Source organism: Giraffa tippelskirchi, chromosome 8, assembly GCF_054371585.1.
Source record: "Giraffa tippelskirchi isolate mGirTip1 chromosome 8, T2T-mGirTip1v1.2.pri, whole genome shotgun sequence".
In the NCBI taxonomy this organism is placed as follows: Eukaryota; Metazoa; Chordata; class Mammalia; order Artiodactyla; family Giraffidae; genus Giraffa; species Giraffa tippelskirchi.
In genome coordinates this window covers 67,653,817-67,669,541 of record NC_137282.1, presented here as the reverse complement: position 1 = coordinate 67,669,541, position 15,725 = coordinate 67,653,817, and the positions used below count along the sequence as shown (strand labels likewise).

The window sequence follows — 15,725 nt, the reverse complement described above, 5'->3', positions numbered from 1 at the left end:
AGGGAGCCATTAGAAGCTCAGCCACCCGCAGAAGCCGAGCTGGGACACTTGAACAGAATCTCAATGGAAACAGAGGACCAGAAAGTTGGCCACTCTTTTCTATAAGAGAGGGAGACCTTCGAGTCTTCCTTTCGGTCCTCCAACTTGGATGCGGGGTCTCAAAACAGTCAGGAGGGGGAGTGCCTTTTCCTGGGTACCACGGCACATCCAGGCCTCGTTCTGCCCCATTCTGTGCTGTGTCAGCCCAGGACGGAATCTTTCTTTCTGAAGTCTCAGCGCACACGCTCCACGTGATATCGGCCCCAGGTGGAAAGGCATGGAGCTGCTCGTAGGCCGACAGACCTAGGAAGCAGATGGGAGAATGACCGCCACTCTGCAGATGGAGAGACTGGGGAAACCCTGAGGGGCATATGCTTGTCCAGGGCCACACCACTTATGAGAAGAAGGAGCCTGGTCTGAGAGCAGCGGGGCCCTCGGAGCTCAGGCCCTGGCTGCACCCAGGCCTCCCCAGGGCTGTCGGCTGGGCTGGGTGGGTGTCACTGTGCCTGCACATGGCTTAAGGGTGGTGGTCGAGCAGTCAGAAACCCAGGGATTCGCTTGGGAAGTTTTGGGGAAGGGACCTCAGCACGAACCCCAGGAAATGATGTCACCTGCCGGCAACAGAACCCAACAGAACCCGCAACCCGGGTATCCAGGCCTCGAGAGCGGAGAGGAGCCCCCAGCCAGATCACTTGCTGCCGAGATGTTCTGCTGTTTGCCCCTGCCCAGAGGCCGGGGCCTCAGGAGAGCTCACAGGCAGTGTGCGTGGGCACCCTGTCGACGTTGGCTCAGGGCACCCCCGAGACGCCTCTGGCCCTTTGCCCGGAGAAACAGAAAGGTAACACGGGGAGCCCCAGGCCGGGCCAGGCCACCTCTCCCATGCCACCCGGAAACACCGGGTCCTTTGCCTGTGTGTGTGGATGCGGGTTTCTCGGGGTGTGTCTCCCTCAAGGAAGCCCAGGTGGATGTGGGGTCAGAAGCCTGCGGACAAGTTGTGTCCACACCCCAGGGGAGAGCATGCTGGGCGGGATGGGGAGAGTGCGGGCAGGGCCGGCCGCCCAGGCTGACCTCACACCCTCAGGTGGGTCTCTTTCCTCCCGGGTGGGGATCTGAGCAGACACACGTCTCTGACCCTTCTGGGCAGAGAAGTTCGAGCAGGCCGAAGCAGCGGCTCCACTGGCCAGGCCCAGCTCGGAAAACTCCCAGCATGGCTGGCTGACGGTCACTGTCGTTGCAGAGCTTCCCACGTGATGAGGCCGAGGACGGGGACACCCCATCCAGCTCCCGGAGGGAGGGGTCGGAGCACCACCCCCCCGCCCGTGAGGCCCAGTGCAGGCTCCAGGTGAGCGTGCCCACGGAGGCATCAGCCCCACCGGGGGCGAAGCGGAGGCGGGGAAGGCCTGCTGCCGAGACACCGCCCAGGATACACCCGGCGGCCCAGTCTGAGGCTGCCACGGAGCTCAGCACACCCGGCTCCGACCCAGAGTCCCGAGAACCCCGGCCTCTGAGGCAGCAGGAGGACCTGGAGCCCAGCACGCCAGAGCACAGAGGTGAGGACGCTGGGGCTGGTGTACGGGAGTGTGTGCGGAGGGGGTGCTGAGCTACACAGGGACGAGTCCCCGAAAGCTGCTGCTGGGCCTGCAGCAAGCGCTGGCCTCACACCCCCCGCCCCCCATCTTGCACACTTCAGTCCCAAAAGACATCCGACCCTGGGTATTCTTTGGGAATCTCTTGGAAGCTTTCTGTCCCGGGATACGCACATGCCAAGGCTGGCCTGCGGGCAAACGATGCTTCTCCCACAGCTCTAGCACTGGCCTCCAACTGGAACCAGGCTCCACTTCCCAGACCTGTCCCTACAGAGGTGGTGGCTCCAGGTGCAGGACCCAGGGATCCACCGAGGGCAGATGGAGAACCGAGACTTGCCCTCGCAGAGACACCAGGCCAGCTGGGTACTGGCCAGCACACCGGGCAGATCGGATCTCCGTGCCTGCAGGACCCCCAGCCCCAGGCACTGATGTCCCACCCCCTCAGCCAGAACCTCCACCTCCACGTGCACCTCTACCTGCTCGGCCTTTGGCAGGAGAACCCGAGGCAGAGGAGGAGTCACCGCCTCGGCAGGGAGAGCCTGCCCTGGCTCCCGCGCAACACCCAGACGCCCACGATGACTCACCCACCCCTGCAGGGAGAACGAGCCCCCGCTCTGGACAGAGACCCAGAGCCCTTGCCGGAAACACCACGTCCAGGGGAGCGGTCGGCTCTGCAGCCTCCATCCCTGTCTGCTCACCGTGGACGCCGTCAACTCGGTCTGCCCCCAGGGGACATGGAGTTCCTTTCCCCCGAACTGCTTTGCATTTGGTTTGTTTCCACCTTTCTGGTGATGTTTTCTTTTTTGCGTGGTTTCCTGTATTTTTGTTGGTTAAGTTGGGATTAGTAAACTTTTTCATCATTGTTGCAATTTGGGAACACTGTTGTGTAACTCTGGTGATACTGTGTTACCATCACCACTTTGTAGTTTCAGACCCGTTCCATCTTTATGCCCCACCCCCCAACAAAGCCTGGATTCAAGGCAAGCACGCCCTGTTCATCCCTCCGCCCGATCCTGAACACAATTTCATCTTTTCCTTCTGCATTCCTTCCTATATTCTTGGTGTCCCCAATCAATGACTCTCAGTGAAATGACTGAAGGAGTTTTTTTCGGACGCTCCACCTACTGTAAGACTCCACTGGAGAGTTCTCATGTTTATGTCCTTTGAACTAGCCTTTGATAGCTGAAAGGACGTTGTACGTCCTTTCAAGATACCATGTGCCAAACGAAGCCCTTTTGGCAAATGCCATCATTATCTCCAGGCAGGCATTGCTGTTTGAAGGGTGCCATCTCAGCCAGAAGGCAGAGGCTGAGCTCCTCTTGTTGCACCAGCTCCCAAAAGAAGCCAAGAAAGGGAGCTGGAACAACAAACCACCCCAACGCCCAGGAAAGCGTTCTTCATGACAGAAGGCTAGAAAATGACCCAACATCCTTGTGGCCCAGAACCCCTCTAGAAATTCACTGTTCCATAAAAAAGAGAAACAGATGGGAAGTTCCAAGGAGAGGCAATGCCCATGGCCAGTGTATTTTAGAGACGGCCTGACCGCTCCGGGGAAGACACGCACTGACAGAACCCCTTGGGAAACAGCCGTGATAGTCCTCACTGTCGTAAGGGATTCCTCTGGGGACAACCTGCCCTGGGCACCACACGAGGGAGCAGACCGGCTTCTCTTCCTCTGCCCCCACACCATTCACTCATGAAGGCAGCTCAGGTGTTCTCATGCCCTGCCTGCCTGCCTGCCTGGCTCATCCGTGAGCTGTGACCACCTCCAGGACAGGACTCCACCTTCTGCTCTCTGTGTACCGTGAATCTGCACACAGTGGGCTTTCAGAACCTTAGGAGACTTGAGCCATTCCCACTCGAGCCAGAACCCTCCCCAGGAAGGAAAACAGCTGTGGAGTCCTTTTGGCCCCAGCACTGGTTCCGAAACCCTGGCGGCTCCTAGAGCCTCTACGGTGTGAAGAGGGAGGTCCCTTTTGACAGAGCTTTCCGGCCGTCAGATCTAAGCTGCTGTTTCACTGTCAGCTGTGTCTCTTCCGTTGCAGTGTTGCAGGTGGGCCACGCTGCTCCAAAGGAGCTCACAAGCTGAGTTTCAAGGGAGGTATTGAGAGGACAGGGATGGCTACAACGTGCTGCAAACTGAGTGAGGGTCCCCACAATCCTCAGCAAAGGTGTGTGGTGTGCAAGTGGGGAGTAGAGGGCCCCCAAGTTCCAAAGGAAGGGAGGTACTCGGGAGCTAAAGCCCTTGGCTGCTGTGGTAGCAGCTGCAGATGGCAGCTCGTCCACAGTGCACTTCGAATGAGGTCATATGAGCGGGACTCTGGAAATGGCTCCGAAATCCAGAGAAAGGGGTCAGGGTATGTGGGAATCCGGCGGGGGTGGGGGGTGGATGAAGGAAGGTGTCCTTCCTCTCTCCAGTGCAATTTGGTTTGGTGAGTCTCAAAGCTACCAGATGGCACTTCCCAAGTCAGGCCCCCGCAGGAATCAGGGTGGGCTGCATGCCTCGGCCCCTGCCACAGGGACAAGCCACACCAGTGGCCTCCCTGAGCTCCAATGGCCGGATCTGGGGGTTCTGTCTGGGTGCACACCTGCTTGTTCTGGCCAAGTTCCCCGCTTCTCTGAGCACCAGCTTCAACCTCTCGAATGAGGACATCGATTGCTACCTTGGCACGTTATTCTCTTCATCCTGTGAAGACTCATTAGGCTTATCCTACAATTACTAGCTGGCCCGAGGAGATATCTCCTGAATCCAGATTAAGCTGGAGTCTCCCAGGCTCATCTGGCATGTCTTCCCTGAAGTCTGCCAAAACCCACACCCTTGCGTTTCCAGGGACTCCCCTTAGCCAGCTGGGCAGAAAACCCAGCATGTTTCAAACAAGCTGACAGACAAGTGGGAGAGGACTCACGGGCAGACGGCTTCCCTCAGGTCTCGGGTGGAGCTCTGGGACCACAGCAGCAACAGGCCATCCCAGTCCCTGGGCTCAGCAGCGCCCTCATTCTCACGCCGGCGGCTCTGCCCTGAGGGGAGCAGGAAGGTCACCAACTGCCGCAGGCGGACCTCACGCCCCTCCCACTTATGGAGCCTGACCTCCCCCGGCCCCACCCCTTCCCCTACCCCAGCAGGACGAGAGCTCCTCTTCCCCTGGCTTCTAACGTGAGGCCCGGCCCTGGGCCCCGACTGGGCACTGCCCCAGTCCGGAGCCAATCACAGTGGCCAAGGAGGTGGAAGGCACCGATTGGCCAGGGCCAGGTCATGTGACCATACTCCCCAGGAAACTCAAATATTACCAAGATTCCCTAAGAAACCAATGAACAAAATTATCCAGTAAAGGCAAACCGTACTTTTTAATGAGGCCAAAGTCACAGAAAAAAAAAAAAAAAAAAGCTTCACAATGAAGTGCTCAAGGAAGCTACAAAATAAACTTTCAAAAAAGTTTAGTAGTTTTTTTAATAGGGTGACGGAGAGCTATACCTATCCCATATATGTGAATTTAGGTTTAAACTAGATTTCCCTTGGCTATTTTATAAGACAAAAAAACCCACATCACCCCCTTTTACTCCCCCCCACACCCAAAAAGTGTTTTAATCTATTGAATTTTTGTGTCCTCAGTTGTGTCTGATTCACGGCAACTCACGATCTCTACACAGCCAGGCTCTTCCGTCCATGGAATTCAGGGCAATTTTTTCTGTCACAGTAAATGCCCACCCTGGGTGATCCAAACGGAAGGGCTCAGAGGCTCCTGAGAGACTAACTCCTTTCAGCTGAGCACAGAGCTGGCTCCTCACTGGGATGCCTGTGGCCTGGGGCTCCCAGAGGGGAGAGCAGCACTCGCCCCACCGTGTGGTCACTGCTGGAAGTGCAGGCTGCTCCTCACTCCCCCTTGACAGTGTCCCTGAGGGCAGAACAGTGTGAAGTTAATCAAGGTGGAAACGCAAACTCCAATGCAAGCAAACTTCCCTCAAGGTCTCCAATACCACTCAGGAACAGGGTATTGGAAACTGCAGGGGATGACATGAATGAAGATGGAGACTTGACACCTTACACCGAGTTCACTTCCAGTTATCCCTAGACAAACATTCCATGAAAACTTGTCACAAATCTAGAGGAACAATGAGCCGAAACCGGACACGTGCTTTGAGTCTTCACACACAAAACTAAAAGGCAGTCCACAAAAAAAACCAGGAGAATACAGTGGACTTTGCAAAATCAAAGATATCTACTGTGGGAAAGACCTCAGTACAAAAGCAAAAGACAGGTCACACATCGCGAGACGAATGAGTGGAAACACAAAGCTTATCAAGGATGTGTCTCCAAACAGACAAAGAACACCAACACAACAAGCCTGTGAAAACTAGGGAAAGGTCTGAAGGGACACCAGACTGAGGAAGACACACACAGAGTATCCCGGATGATGTCCAGCACTGAGGGCCTGAAGAATCAACAGTCTAGTTGTACCTCCTCAGGCCTGTGTGACCCTGGGTGAGGCCTCTGTTTCCCGGTGGCTCTGAGAGATGGACAGGGAGGAAGGGGAAGAGAAATCACTTGCATTTCTAATACTCACAGCAAAGTCTTCCAATGAGAAGGGAATTATCACCCCCACTGACAATGCCATTCACTGAAGTGATCCCCACGGGTCCATCTAACCCAGAAGGGAAGGAAGGACCTGTTCTCACAAAACGGCGAGAGATGGAAGAAGGAAGATCAAGCCCACACCAATCCCTGGAAAGAGAAGCTGTGCTCAGGGCTTGAAAGAATTCCTATTTGGAAAATGATATCCCAGCCCCACAAGGCAATCCACAGCTTCGATGCTATTCCTCCCAAAATGCCAATGCATTTTCGCACCCAACCAAGAATTGCAAAAGGGGTACGGAAACAGAAAAGAGCCTAAATTGTCAATACAATCCGACGAAAAAGCCCCGATACGGACATCCAAGGTTGTGTGAAAGGAAATTAGACGACCAAACTAGGATCCTCAGGAGAGTATCGGAGAAGGCAATGGCGACCCACTCCAGTACTCTTGCCTGGAAAATGCCCTGGACGGAGGAGCCTGGTAGGCTGCAGGCCATGGGGTCGCGCAGAGTCAGACACGACTGAAGTGACTTAGCCGCAGCAGCAGCAGCAGGAGCCGGACAGTATGCTATTGGGAATACAACAACACACACAGATCCAGATCGATGGAATAAAGTTGAGGGTCCAGACACAGACCCCAGCATCCATGCTCAACTCATCTCTGACACAGAAGGGGAGAATATCCAAATGGGAACAAGAAAGCCTCTTCAATACATGTCCATGGGAAAACCAGACAGCTACATCTGAAGAACGCTATTGGTTTTGATCTCAGACCACCTCAATATCGGGGAAAACCTCACCCTAAAGGCTGATGTCATGAGATAGCTAGAAAGAAGCGTAGGTCAAAGGCTCCTTAACATCAGAGTCTCCTTGCCATTTGCTGGGCGGAGGTAGAAATGGGTCTCTTCAAGTAAGGGAAAGAGGTACACGAAGTACACCAATGGGTTTCCATCCAATGGAACCTCTTCACAACAGAGAAGCTAAGCAAGCATTCACAAATGCAAAAGAGAGGAAACGGAACACGAGAGACTCCTTGCAAGTGGTGTATCTGAGAAGGGGTTCATATGGAAAGAGACGAAGAATGCACAGCACTCAGATTCCAAGAAACACCACCACCACCCTTGACCCTTCCCCCATGACCAACTCCGACCTAAAGCCTTTCTCTCCCTCTAACCTATCCCTAAAACATAACCCTCATCTAATCATATACATGTGCATTCCTAGCATCCATCCGTCCACACACGAGAGAGAAAGAGGAAGACACAGACTGAATTGAGAAAGGAAAAGAGAGGGACACAGCCAGAGAGAGACACGGAACCAAAGAGAGGAAAGGAGTCGATGGTCCAGACTTTTCATCAATCTGTCTCGAAGGTAGAAGCAATGACAGCGCCCATCCACCCCAGAAGGGGGAAAAGGACGGAAGGTTTGGAGAGGAAAAGACAAGAACGCAGGGAGCCATTAGAAGCTCAGCCACCCGCAGAAGCCGAGCTGGGACACTTGAACAGAATCTCAATGGAAACAGAGGACCAGAAAGTTGGCCACTCTTTTCTATAAGAGAGGGAGACCTTCGAGTCTTCCTTTCGGTCCTCCAACTTGGATGCGGGGTCTCAAAACAGTCAGGAGGGGGAGTGCCTTTTCCTGGGTACCACGGCACATCCAGGCCTCGTTCTGCCCCATTCTGTGCTGTGTCAGCCCAGGAAGGAATCTTTCTTTCTGAAGTCTCAGCGCACACGCTCCACGTGATATCGGCCCCAGGTGGAAAGGCATGGAGCTGCTCGTAGGCCGACAGACCTAGGAAGCAGATGGGAGAATGACCGCCACTCTGCAGATGGAGAGACTGGGGAAACCCTGAGGGGCATATGCTTGTCCAGGGCCACACCACTTATGAGAAGAAGGAGCCTGGTCTGAGAGCAGCGGGGCCCTCGGAGCTCAGGCCCTGGCTGCACCCAGGCCTCCCCAGGGCTGTCGGCTGGGCTGGGTGGGTGTCACTGTGCCTGCACATGGCTTAAGGGTGGTGGTCGAGCAGTCAGAAACCCAGGGATTCGCTTGGGAAGTTTTGGGGAAGGGACCTCAGCACGAACCCCAGGAAATGATGTCACCTGCCGGCAACAGAACCCAACAGAACCCGCAACCCGGGTATCCAGGCCTCGAGAGCGGAGAGGAGCCCCCAGCCAGATCACTTGCTGCCGAGATGTTCTGCTGTTTGCCCCTGCCCAGAGGCCGGGGCCTCAGGAGAGCTCACAGGCAGTGTGCGTGGGCACCCTGTCGACGTTGGCTCAGGGCACCCCCGAGACGCCTCTGGCCCTTTGCCCGGAGAAACAGAAAGGTAACACGGGGAGCCCCAGGCCGGGCCAGGCCACCTCTCCCATGCCACCCGGAAACACCGGGTCCTTTGCCTGTGTGTGTGGATGCGGGTTTCTCGGGGCGTGTCTCCCTCAAGGAAGCCCAGGTGGATGTGGGGTCAGAAGCCTGCGGACAAGTTGTGTCCACACCCCAGGGGAGAGCATGCTGGGCGGGATGGGGAGAGTGCGGGCAGGGCCGGCCGCCCAGGCTGACCTCACACCCTCAGGTGGGTCTCTTTCCTCCCGGGTGGGGATCTGAGCAGACACACGTCTCTGACCCTTCTGGGCAGAGAAGTTCGAGCAGGCCGAAGCAGCGGCTCCACTGGCCAGGCCCAGCTCGGAAAACTCCCAGCATGGCTGGCTGACGGTCACTGTCGTTGCAGAGCTTCCCACGTGATGAGGCCGAGGACGGGGACACCCCATCCAGCTCCCGGAGGGAGGGGTCGGAGCACCACCCCCCCGCCCGTGAGGCCCAGTGCAGGCTCCAGGTGAGCGTGCCCACGGAGGCATCAGCCCCACCGGGGGCGAAGCGGAGGCGGGGAAGGCCTGCTGCCGAGACACCGCCCAGGATACACCCGGCGGCCCAGTCTGAGGCTGCCACGGAGCTCAGCACACCCGGCTCCGACCCAGAGTCCCGAGAACCCCGGCCTCTGAGGCAGCAGGAGGACCTGGAGCCCAGCACGCCAGAGCACAGAGGTGAGGACGCTGGGGCTGGTGTACGGGAGTGTGTGCGGAGGGGGTGCTGAGCTACACAGGGACGAGTCCCCGAAAGCTGCTGCTGGGCCTGCAGCAAGCGCTGGCCTCACACCCCCCGCCCCCCATCTTGCACACTTCAGTCCCAAAAGACATCCGACCCTGGGTATTCTTTGGGAATCTCTTGGAAGCTTTCTGTCCCGGGATACGCACATGCCAAGGCTGGCCTGCGGGCAAACGATGCTTCTCCCACAGCTCTAGCACTGGCCTCCAACTGGAACCAGGCTCCACTTCCCAGACCTGTCCCTACAGAGGTGGTGGCTCCAGGTGCAGGACCCAGGGATCCACCGAGGGCAGATGGAGAACCGAGACTTGCCCTCGCAGAGACACCAGGCCAGCTGGGTACTGGCCAGCACACCGGGCAGATCGGATCTCCGTGCCTGCAGGACCCCCAGCCCCAGGCACTGATGTCCCACCCCCTCAGCCAGAACCTCCACCTCCACGTGCACCTCTACCTGCTCGGCCTTTGGCAGGAGAACCCGAGGCAGAGGAGGAGTCACCGCCTCGGCAGGGAGAGCCTGCCCTGGCTCCCGCGCAACACCCAGACGCCCACGATGACTCACCCACCCCTGCAGGGAGAACGAGCCCCCGCTCTGGACAGAGACCCAGAGCCCTTGCCGGAAACACCACGTCCAGGGGAGCGGTCGGCTCTGCAGCCTCCATCCCTGTCTGCTCACCGTGGACGCCGTCAACTCGGTCTGCCCCCAGGGGACATGGAGTTCCTTTCCCCCGAACTGCTTTGCATTTGGTTTGTTTCCACCTTTCTGGTGATGTTTTCTTTTTTGCGTGGTTTCCTGTATTTTTGTTGGTTAAGTTGGGATTAGTAAACTTTTTCATCATTGTTGCAATTTGGGAACACTGTTGTGTAACTCTGGTGATACTGTGTTACCATCACCACTTTGTAGTTTCAGACCCGTTCCATCTTTATGCCCCACCCCCCAACAAAGCCTGGATTCAAGGCAAGCACGCCCTGTTCATCCCTCCGCCCGATCCTGAACACAATTTCATCTTTTCCTTCTGCATTCCTTCCTATATTCTTGGTGTCCCCAATCAATGACTCTCAGTGAAATGACTGAAGGAGTTTTTTTCGGACGCTCCACCTACTGTAAGACTCCACTGGAGAGTTCTCATGTTTATGTCCTTTGAACTAGCCTTTGATAGCTGAAAGGACGTTGTACGTCCTTTCAAGATACCATGTGCCAAACGAAGCCCTTTTGGCAAATGCCATCATTATCTCCAGGCAGGCATTGCTGTTTGAAGGGTGCCATCTCAGCCAGAAGGCAGAGGCTGAGCTCCTCTTGTTGCACCAGCTCCCAAAAGAAGCCAAGAAAGGGAGCTGGAACAACAAACCACCCCAACGCCCAGGAAAGCGTTCTTCATGACAGAAGGCTAGAAAATGACCCAACATCCTTGTGGCCCAGAACCCCTCTAGAAATTCACTGTTCCATAAAAAAGAGAAACAGATGGGAAGTTCCAAGGAGAGGCAATGCCCATGGCCAGTGTATTTTAGAGACGGCCTGACCGCTCCGGGGAAGACACGCACTGACAGAACCCCTTGGGAAACAGCCGTGATAGTCCTCACTGTCGTAAGGGATTCCTCTGGGGACAACCTGCCCTGGGCACCACACGAGGGAGCAGACCGGCTTCTCTTCCTCTGCCCCCACACCATTCACTCATGAAGGCAGCTCAGGTGTTCTCATGCCCTGCCTGCCTGCCTGCCTGGCTCATCCGTGAGCTGTGACCACCTCCAGGACAGGACTCCACCTTCTGCTCTCTGTGTACCGTGAATCTGCACACAGTGGGCTTTCAGAACCTTAGGAGACTTGAGCCATTCCCACTCGAGCCAGAACCCTCCCCAGGAAGGAAAACAGCTGTGGAGTCCTTTTGGCCCCAGCACTGGTTCCGAAACCCTGGCGGCTCCTAGAGCCTCTACGGTGTGAAGAGGGAGGTCCCTTTTGACAGAGCTTTCCGGCCGTCAGATCTAAGCTGCTGTTTCACTGTCAGCTGTGTCTCTTCCGTTGCAGTGTTGCAGGTGGGCCACGCTGCTCCAAAGGAGCTCACAAGCTGAGTTTCAAGGGAGGTATTGAGAGGACAGGGATGGCTACAACGTGCTGCAAACTGAGTGAGGGTCCCCACAATCCTCAGCAAAGGTGTGTGGTGTGCAAGTGGGGAGTAGAGGGCCCCCAAGTTCCAAAGGAAGGGAGGTACTCGGGAGCTAAAGCCCTTGGCTGCTGTGGTAGCAGCTGCAGATGGCAGCTCGTCCACAGTGCACTTCGAATGAGGTCATATGAGCGGGACTCTGGAAATGGCTCCGAAATCCAGAGAAAGGGGTCAGGGTATGTGGGAATCCGGCGGGGGTGGGGGGTGGATGAAGGAAGGTGTCCTTCCTCTCTCCAGTGCAATTTGGTTTGGTGAGTCTCAAAGCTACCAGATGGCACTTCCCAAGTCAGGCCCCCGCAGGAATCAGGGTGGGCTGCATGCCTCGGCCCCTGCCACAGGGACAAGCCACACCAGTGGCCTCCCTGAGCTCCAATGGCCGGATCTGGGGGTTCTGTCTGGGTGCACACCTGCTTGTTCTGGCCAAGTTCCCCGCTTCTCTGAGCACCAGCTTCAACCTCTCGAATGAGGACATCGATTGCTACCTTGGCACGTTACTCTCTTCATCCTGTGAAGACTCATTAGGCTTATCCTACAATTACTAGCTGGCCCGAGGAGATATCTCCTGAATCCAGATTAAGCTGGAGTCTCCCAGGCTCATCTGGCATGTCTTCCCTGAAGTCTGCCAAAACCCACACCCTTGCGTTTCCAGGGACTCCCCTTAGCCAGCTGGGCAGAAAACCCAGCATGTTTCAAACAAGCTGACAGACAAGCGGGAGAGGACTCACGGGCAGACGGCTTCCCTCAGGTCTCGGGTGGAGCTCTGGGACCACAGCAGCAACAGGCCATCCCAGTCCCTGGGCTCAGCAGCGCCCTCATTCTCACGCCGGCGGCTCTGCCCTGAGGGGAGCAGGAAGGTCACCAACTGCCGCAGGCGGACCTCACGCCCCTCCCACTTATGGAGCCTGACCTCCCCCGGCCCCACCCCTTCCCCTACCCCAGCAGGACGAGAGCTCCTCTTCCCCTGGCTTCTAACGTGAGGCCCGGCCCTGGGCCCCGACTGGGCACTGCCCCAGTCCGGAGCCAATCACAGTGGCCAAGGAGGTGGAAGGCACCGATTGGCCAGGGCCAGGTCATGTGACCATACTCCCCAGGAAACTCAAATATTACCAAGATTCCCTAAGAAACCAATGAACAAAATTATCCAGTAAAGGCAAACCGTACTTTTTAATGAGGCCAAAGTCACAGAAAAAAAAAAAAAAAAAAAGCTTCACAATGAAGTGCTCAAGGAAGCTACAAAATAAACTTTCAAAAAAGTTTAGTAGTTTTTTTAATAGGGTGACGGAGAGCTATACCTATCCCATATATGTGAATTTAGGTTTAAACTAGATTTCCCTTGGCTATTTTATAAGACAAAAAAACCCACATCACCCCCTTTTACTCCCCCCCACACCCAAAAAGTGTTTTAATCTATTGAATTTTTGTGTCCTCAGTTGTGTCTGATTCACGGCAACTCACGATCTCTACACAGCCAGGCTCTTCCGTCCATGGAATTCAGGGCAATTTTTTCTGTCACAGTAAATGCCCACCCTGGGTGATCCAAACGGAAGGGCTCAGAGGCTCCTGAGAGACTAACTCCTTTCAGCTGAGCACAGAGCTGGCTCCTCACTGGGATGCCTGTGGCCTGGGGCTCCCAGAGGGGAGAGCAGCACTCGCCCCACCGTGTGGTCACTGCTGGAAGTGCAGGCTGCTCCTCACTCCCCCTTGACAGTGTCCCTGAGGGCAGAACAGTGTGAAGTTAATCAAGGTGGAAACGCAAACTCCAATGCAAGCAAACTTCCCTCAAGGTCTCCAATACCACTCAGGAACAGGGTATTGGAAACTGCAGGGGATGACATGAATGAAGATGGAGACTTGACACCTTACACCGAGTTCACTTCCAGTTATCCCTAGACAAACATTCCATGAAAACTTGTCACAAATCTAGAGGAACAATGAGCCGAAACCGGACACGTGCTTTGAGTCTTCACACACAAAACTAAAAGGCAGTCCACAAAAAAAACCAGGAGAATACAGTGGACTTTGCAAAATCAAAGATATCTACTGTGGGAAAGACCTCAGTACAAAAGCAAAAGACAGGTCACACATCGCGAGACGAATGAGTGGAAACACAAAGCTTATCAAGGATGTGTCTCCAAACAGACAAAGAACACCAACACAACAAGCCTGTGAAAACTAGGGAAAGGTCTGAAGGGACACCAGACTGAGGAAGACACACACAGAGTATCCCGGATGATGTCCAGCACTGAGGGCCTGAAGAATCAACAGTCTAGTTGTACCTCCTCAGGCCTGTGTGACCCTGGGTGAGGCCTCTGTTTCCCGGTGGCTCTGAGAGATGGACAGGGAGGAAGGGGAAGAGAAATCACTTGCATTTCTAATACTCACAGCAAAGTCTTCCAATGAGAAGGGAATTATCACCCCCACTGACAATGCCATTCACTGAAGTGATCCCCACGGGTCCATCTAACCCAGAAGGGAAGGAAGGACCTGTTCTCACAAAACGGCGAGAGATGGAAGAAGGAAGATCAAGCCCACACCAATCCCTGGAAAGAGAAGCTGTGCTCAGGGCTTGAAAGAATTCCTATTTGGAAAATGATATCCCAGCCCCACAAGGCAATCCACAGCTTCGATGCTATTCCTCCCAAAATGCCAATGCATTTTCGCACCCAACCAAGAATTGCAAAAGGGGTACGGAAACAGAAAAGAGCCTAAATTGTCAATACAATCCGACGAAAAAGCCCCGATACGGACATCCAAGGTTGTGTGAAAGGAAATTAGACGACCAAACTAGGATCCTCAGGAGAGTATCGGAGAAGGCAATGGCGACCCACTCCAGTACTCTTGCCTGGAAAATGCCCTGGACGGAGGAGCCTGGTAGGCTGCAGGCCATGGGGTCGCGCAGAGTCAGACACGACTGAAGTGACTTAGCCGCAGCAGCAGCAGCAGGAGCCGGACAGTATGCTATTGGGAATACAACAACACACACAGATCCAGATCGATGGAATAAAGTTGAGGGTCCAGACACAGACCCCAGCATCCATGCTCAACTCATCTCTGACACAGAAGGGGAGAATATCCAAATGGGAACAAGAAAGCCTCTTCAATACATGTCCATGGGAAAACCAGACAGCTACATCTGAAGAACGCTATTGGTTTTGATCTCAGACCACCTCAATATCGGGGAAAACCTCACCCTAAAGGCTGATGTCATGAGATAGCTAGAAAGAAGCGTAGGTCAAAGGCTCCTTAACATCAGAGTCTCCTTGCCATTTGCTGGGCGGAGGTAGAAATGGGTCTCTTCAAGTAAGGGAAAGAGGTACACGAAGTACACCAATGGGTTTCCATCCAATGGAACCTCTTCACAACAGAGAAGCTAAGCAAGCATTCACAAATGCAAAAGAGAGGAAACGGAACACGAGAGACTCCTTGCAAGTGGTGTATCTGAGAAGGGGTTCATATGGAAAGAGACGAAGAATGCACAGCACTCAGATTCCAAGAAACACCACCACCACCCTTGACCCTTCCCCCATGACCAACTCCGACCTAAAGCCTTTCTCTCCCTCTAACCTATCCCTAAAACATAACCCTCATCTAATCATATACATGTGCATTCCTAGCATCCATCCGTCCACACACGAGAGAGAAAGAGGAAGACACAGACTGAATTGAGAAAGGAAAAGAGAGGGACACAGCCAGAGAGAGACACGGAACCAAAGAGAGGAAAGGAGTCGATGGTCCAGACTTTTCATCAATCTGTCTCGAAGGTAGAAGCAATGACAGCGCCCATCCACCCCAGAAGGGGGAAAAGGACGGAAGGTTTGGAGAGGAAAAGACAAGAACGCAGGGAGCCATTAGAAGCTCAGCCACCCGCAGAAGCCGAGCTGGGACACTTGAACAGAATCTCAATGGAAACAGAGGACCAGAAAGTTGGCCACTCTTTTCTATAAGAGAGGGAGACCTTCGAGTCTTCCTTTCGGTCCTCCAACTTGGATGCGGGGTCTCAAAACAGTCAGGAGGGGGAGTGCCTTTTCCTGGGTACCACGGCACATCCAGGCCTCGTTCTGCCCCATTCTGTGCTGTGTCAGCCCAGGAAGGAATCTTTCTTTCTGAAGTCTCAGCGCACACGCTCCACGTGATATCGGCCCCAGGTGGAAAGGCATGGAGCTGCTCGTAGGCCGACAGACCTAGGAAGCAGATGGGAGAATGACCGCCACTCTGCAGATGGAGAGACTGGGGAAACCCTGAGGGGCATATGCTTGTCCAGGGCCACACCACTTA

The 15,725-nt window shown here is 54.9% G+C and overlaps 2 protein-coding genes across 2 annotated transcripts; both read left to right on the top strand.

The window, feature by feature from the left end:
- Positions 1 to 684: 684 nt before the first annotated feature.
- Positions 685 to 2,494, top strand: LOC145517199 (uncharacterized). The gene is made up of 3 exons (XM_081519467.1): positions 685 to 877; positions 1,277 to 1,589; positions 1,842 to 2,494. The coding sequence occupies exons 1-3, from the start codon at positions 743 to 745 to the stop codon at positions 2,468 to 2,470; spliced, it is 1,077 nt and encodes a 358-aa protein (XP_081375593.1). The 5' UTR covers positions 685 to 742; the 3' UTR covers positions 2,471 to 2,494.
- Positions 2,495 to 8,328: 5,834 nt separating this feature from the next.
- LOC145517253 (uncharacterized) lies at positions 8,329 to 10,146 on the top strand. The gene is made up of 3 exons (XM_081519526.1): positions 8,329 to 8,521; positions 8,921 to 9,233; positions 9,486 to 10,146. Exons 1-3 carry the CDS (start codon positions 8,387 to 8,389, stop codon positions 10,112 to 10,114), a joined length of 1,077 nt encoding a protein of 358 aa, XP_081375652.1. The 5' UTR covers positions 8,329 to 8,386; the 3' UTR covers positions 10,115 to 10,146.
- Positions 10,147 to 15,725: the final 5,579 nt, after the last annotated feature.

Excerpts from the sequence above, each read along its gene's own strand:
- LOC145517253 (XM_081519526.1), top strand. The coding sequence starts at position 8,387 with ATGTTCTGCTGTTTGCCCCTGCCCAGAGGCCGGGGCCTCAGGAGAGCT. Across the intron at positions 8,522-8,920 it reads TTGCCCGGAGAAACAGAAAG|AGCTTCCCACGTGATGAGGC; the intron begins GTAACACGGGGA and ends CTGTCGTTGCAG. Across the intron at positions 9,234-9,485 it reads CAGCACGCCAGAGCACAGAG|CTCTAGCACTGGCCTCCAAC; the intron begins GTGAGGACGCTG and ends CTTCTCCCACAG.
- LOC145517199 (XM_081519467.1), top strand. The coding sequence starts at position 743 with ATGTTCTGCTGTTTGCCCCTGCCCAGAGGCCGGGGCCTCAGGAGAGCT. Across the intron at positions 878-1,276 it reads TTGCCCGGAGAAACAGAAAG|AGCTTCCCACGTGATGAGGC; the intron begins GTAACACGGGGA and ends CTGTCGTTGCAG. Across the intron at positions 1,590-1,841 it reads CAGCACGCCAGAGCACAGAG|CTCTAGCACTGGCCTCCAAC; the intron begins GTGAGGACGCTG and ends CTTCTCCCACAG.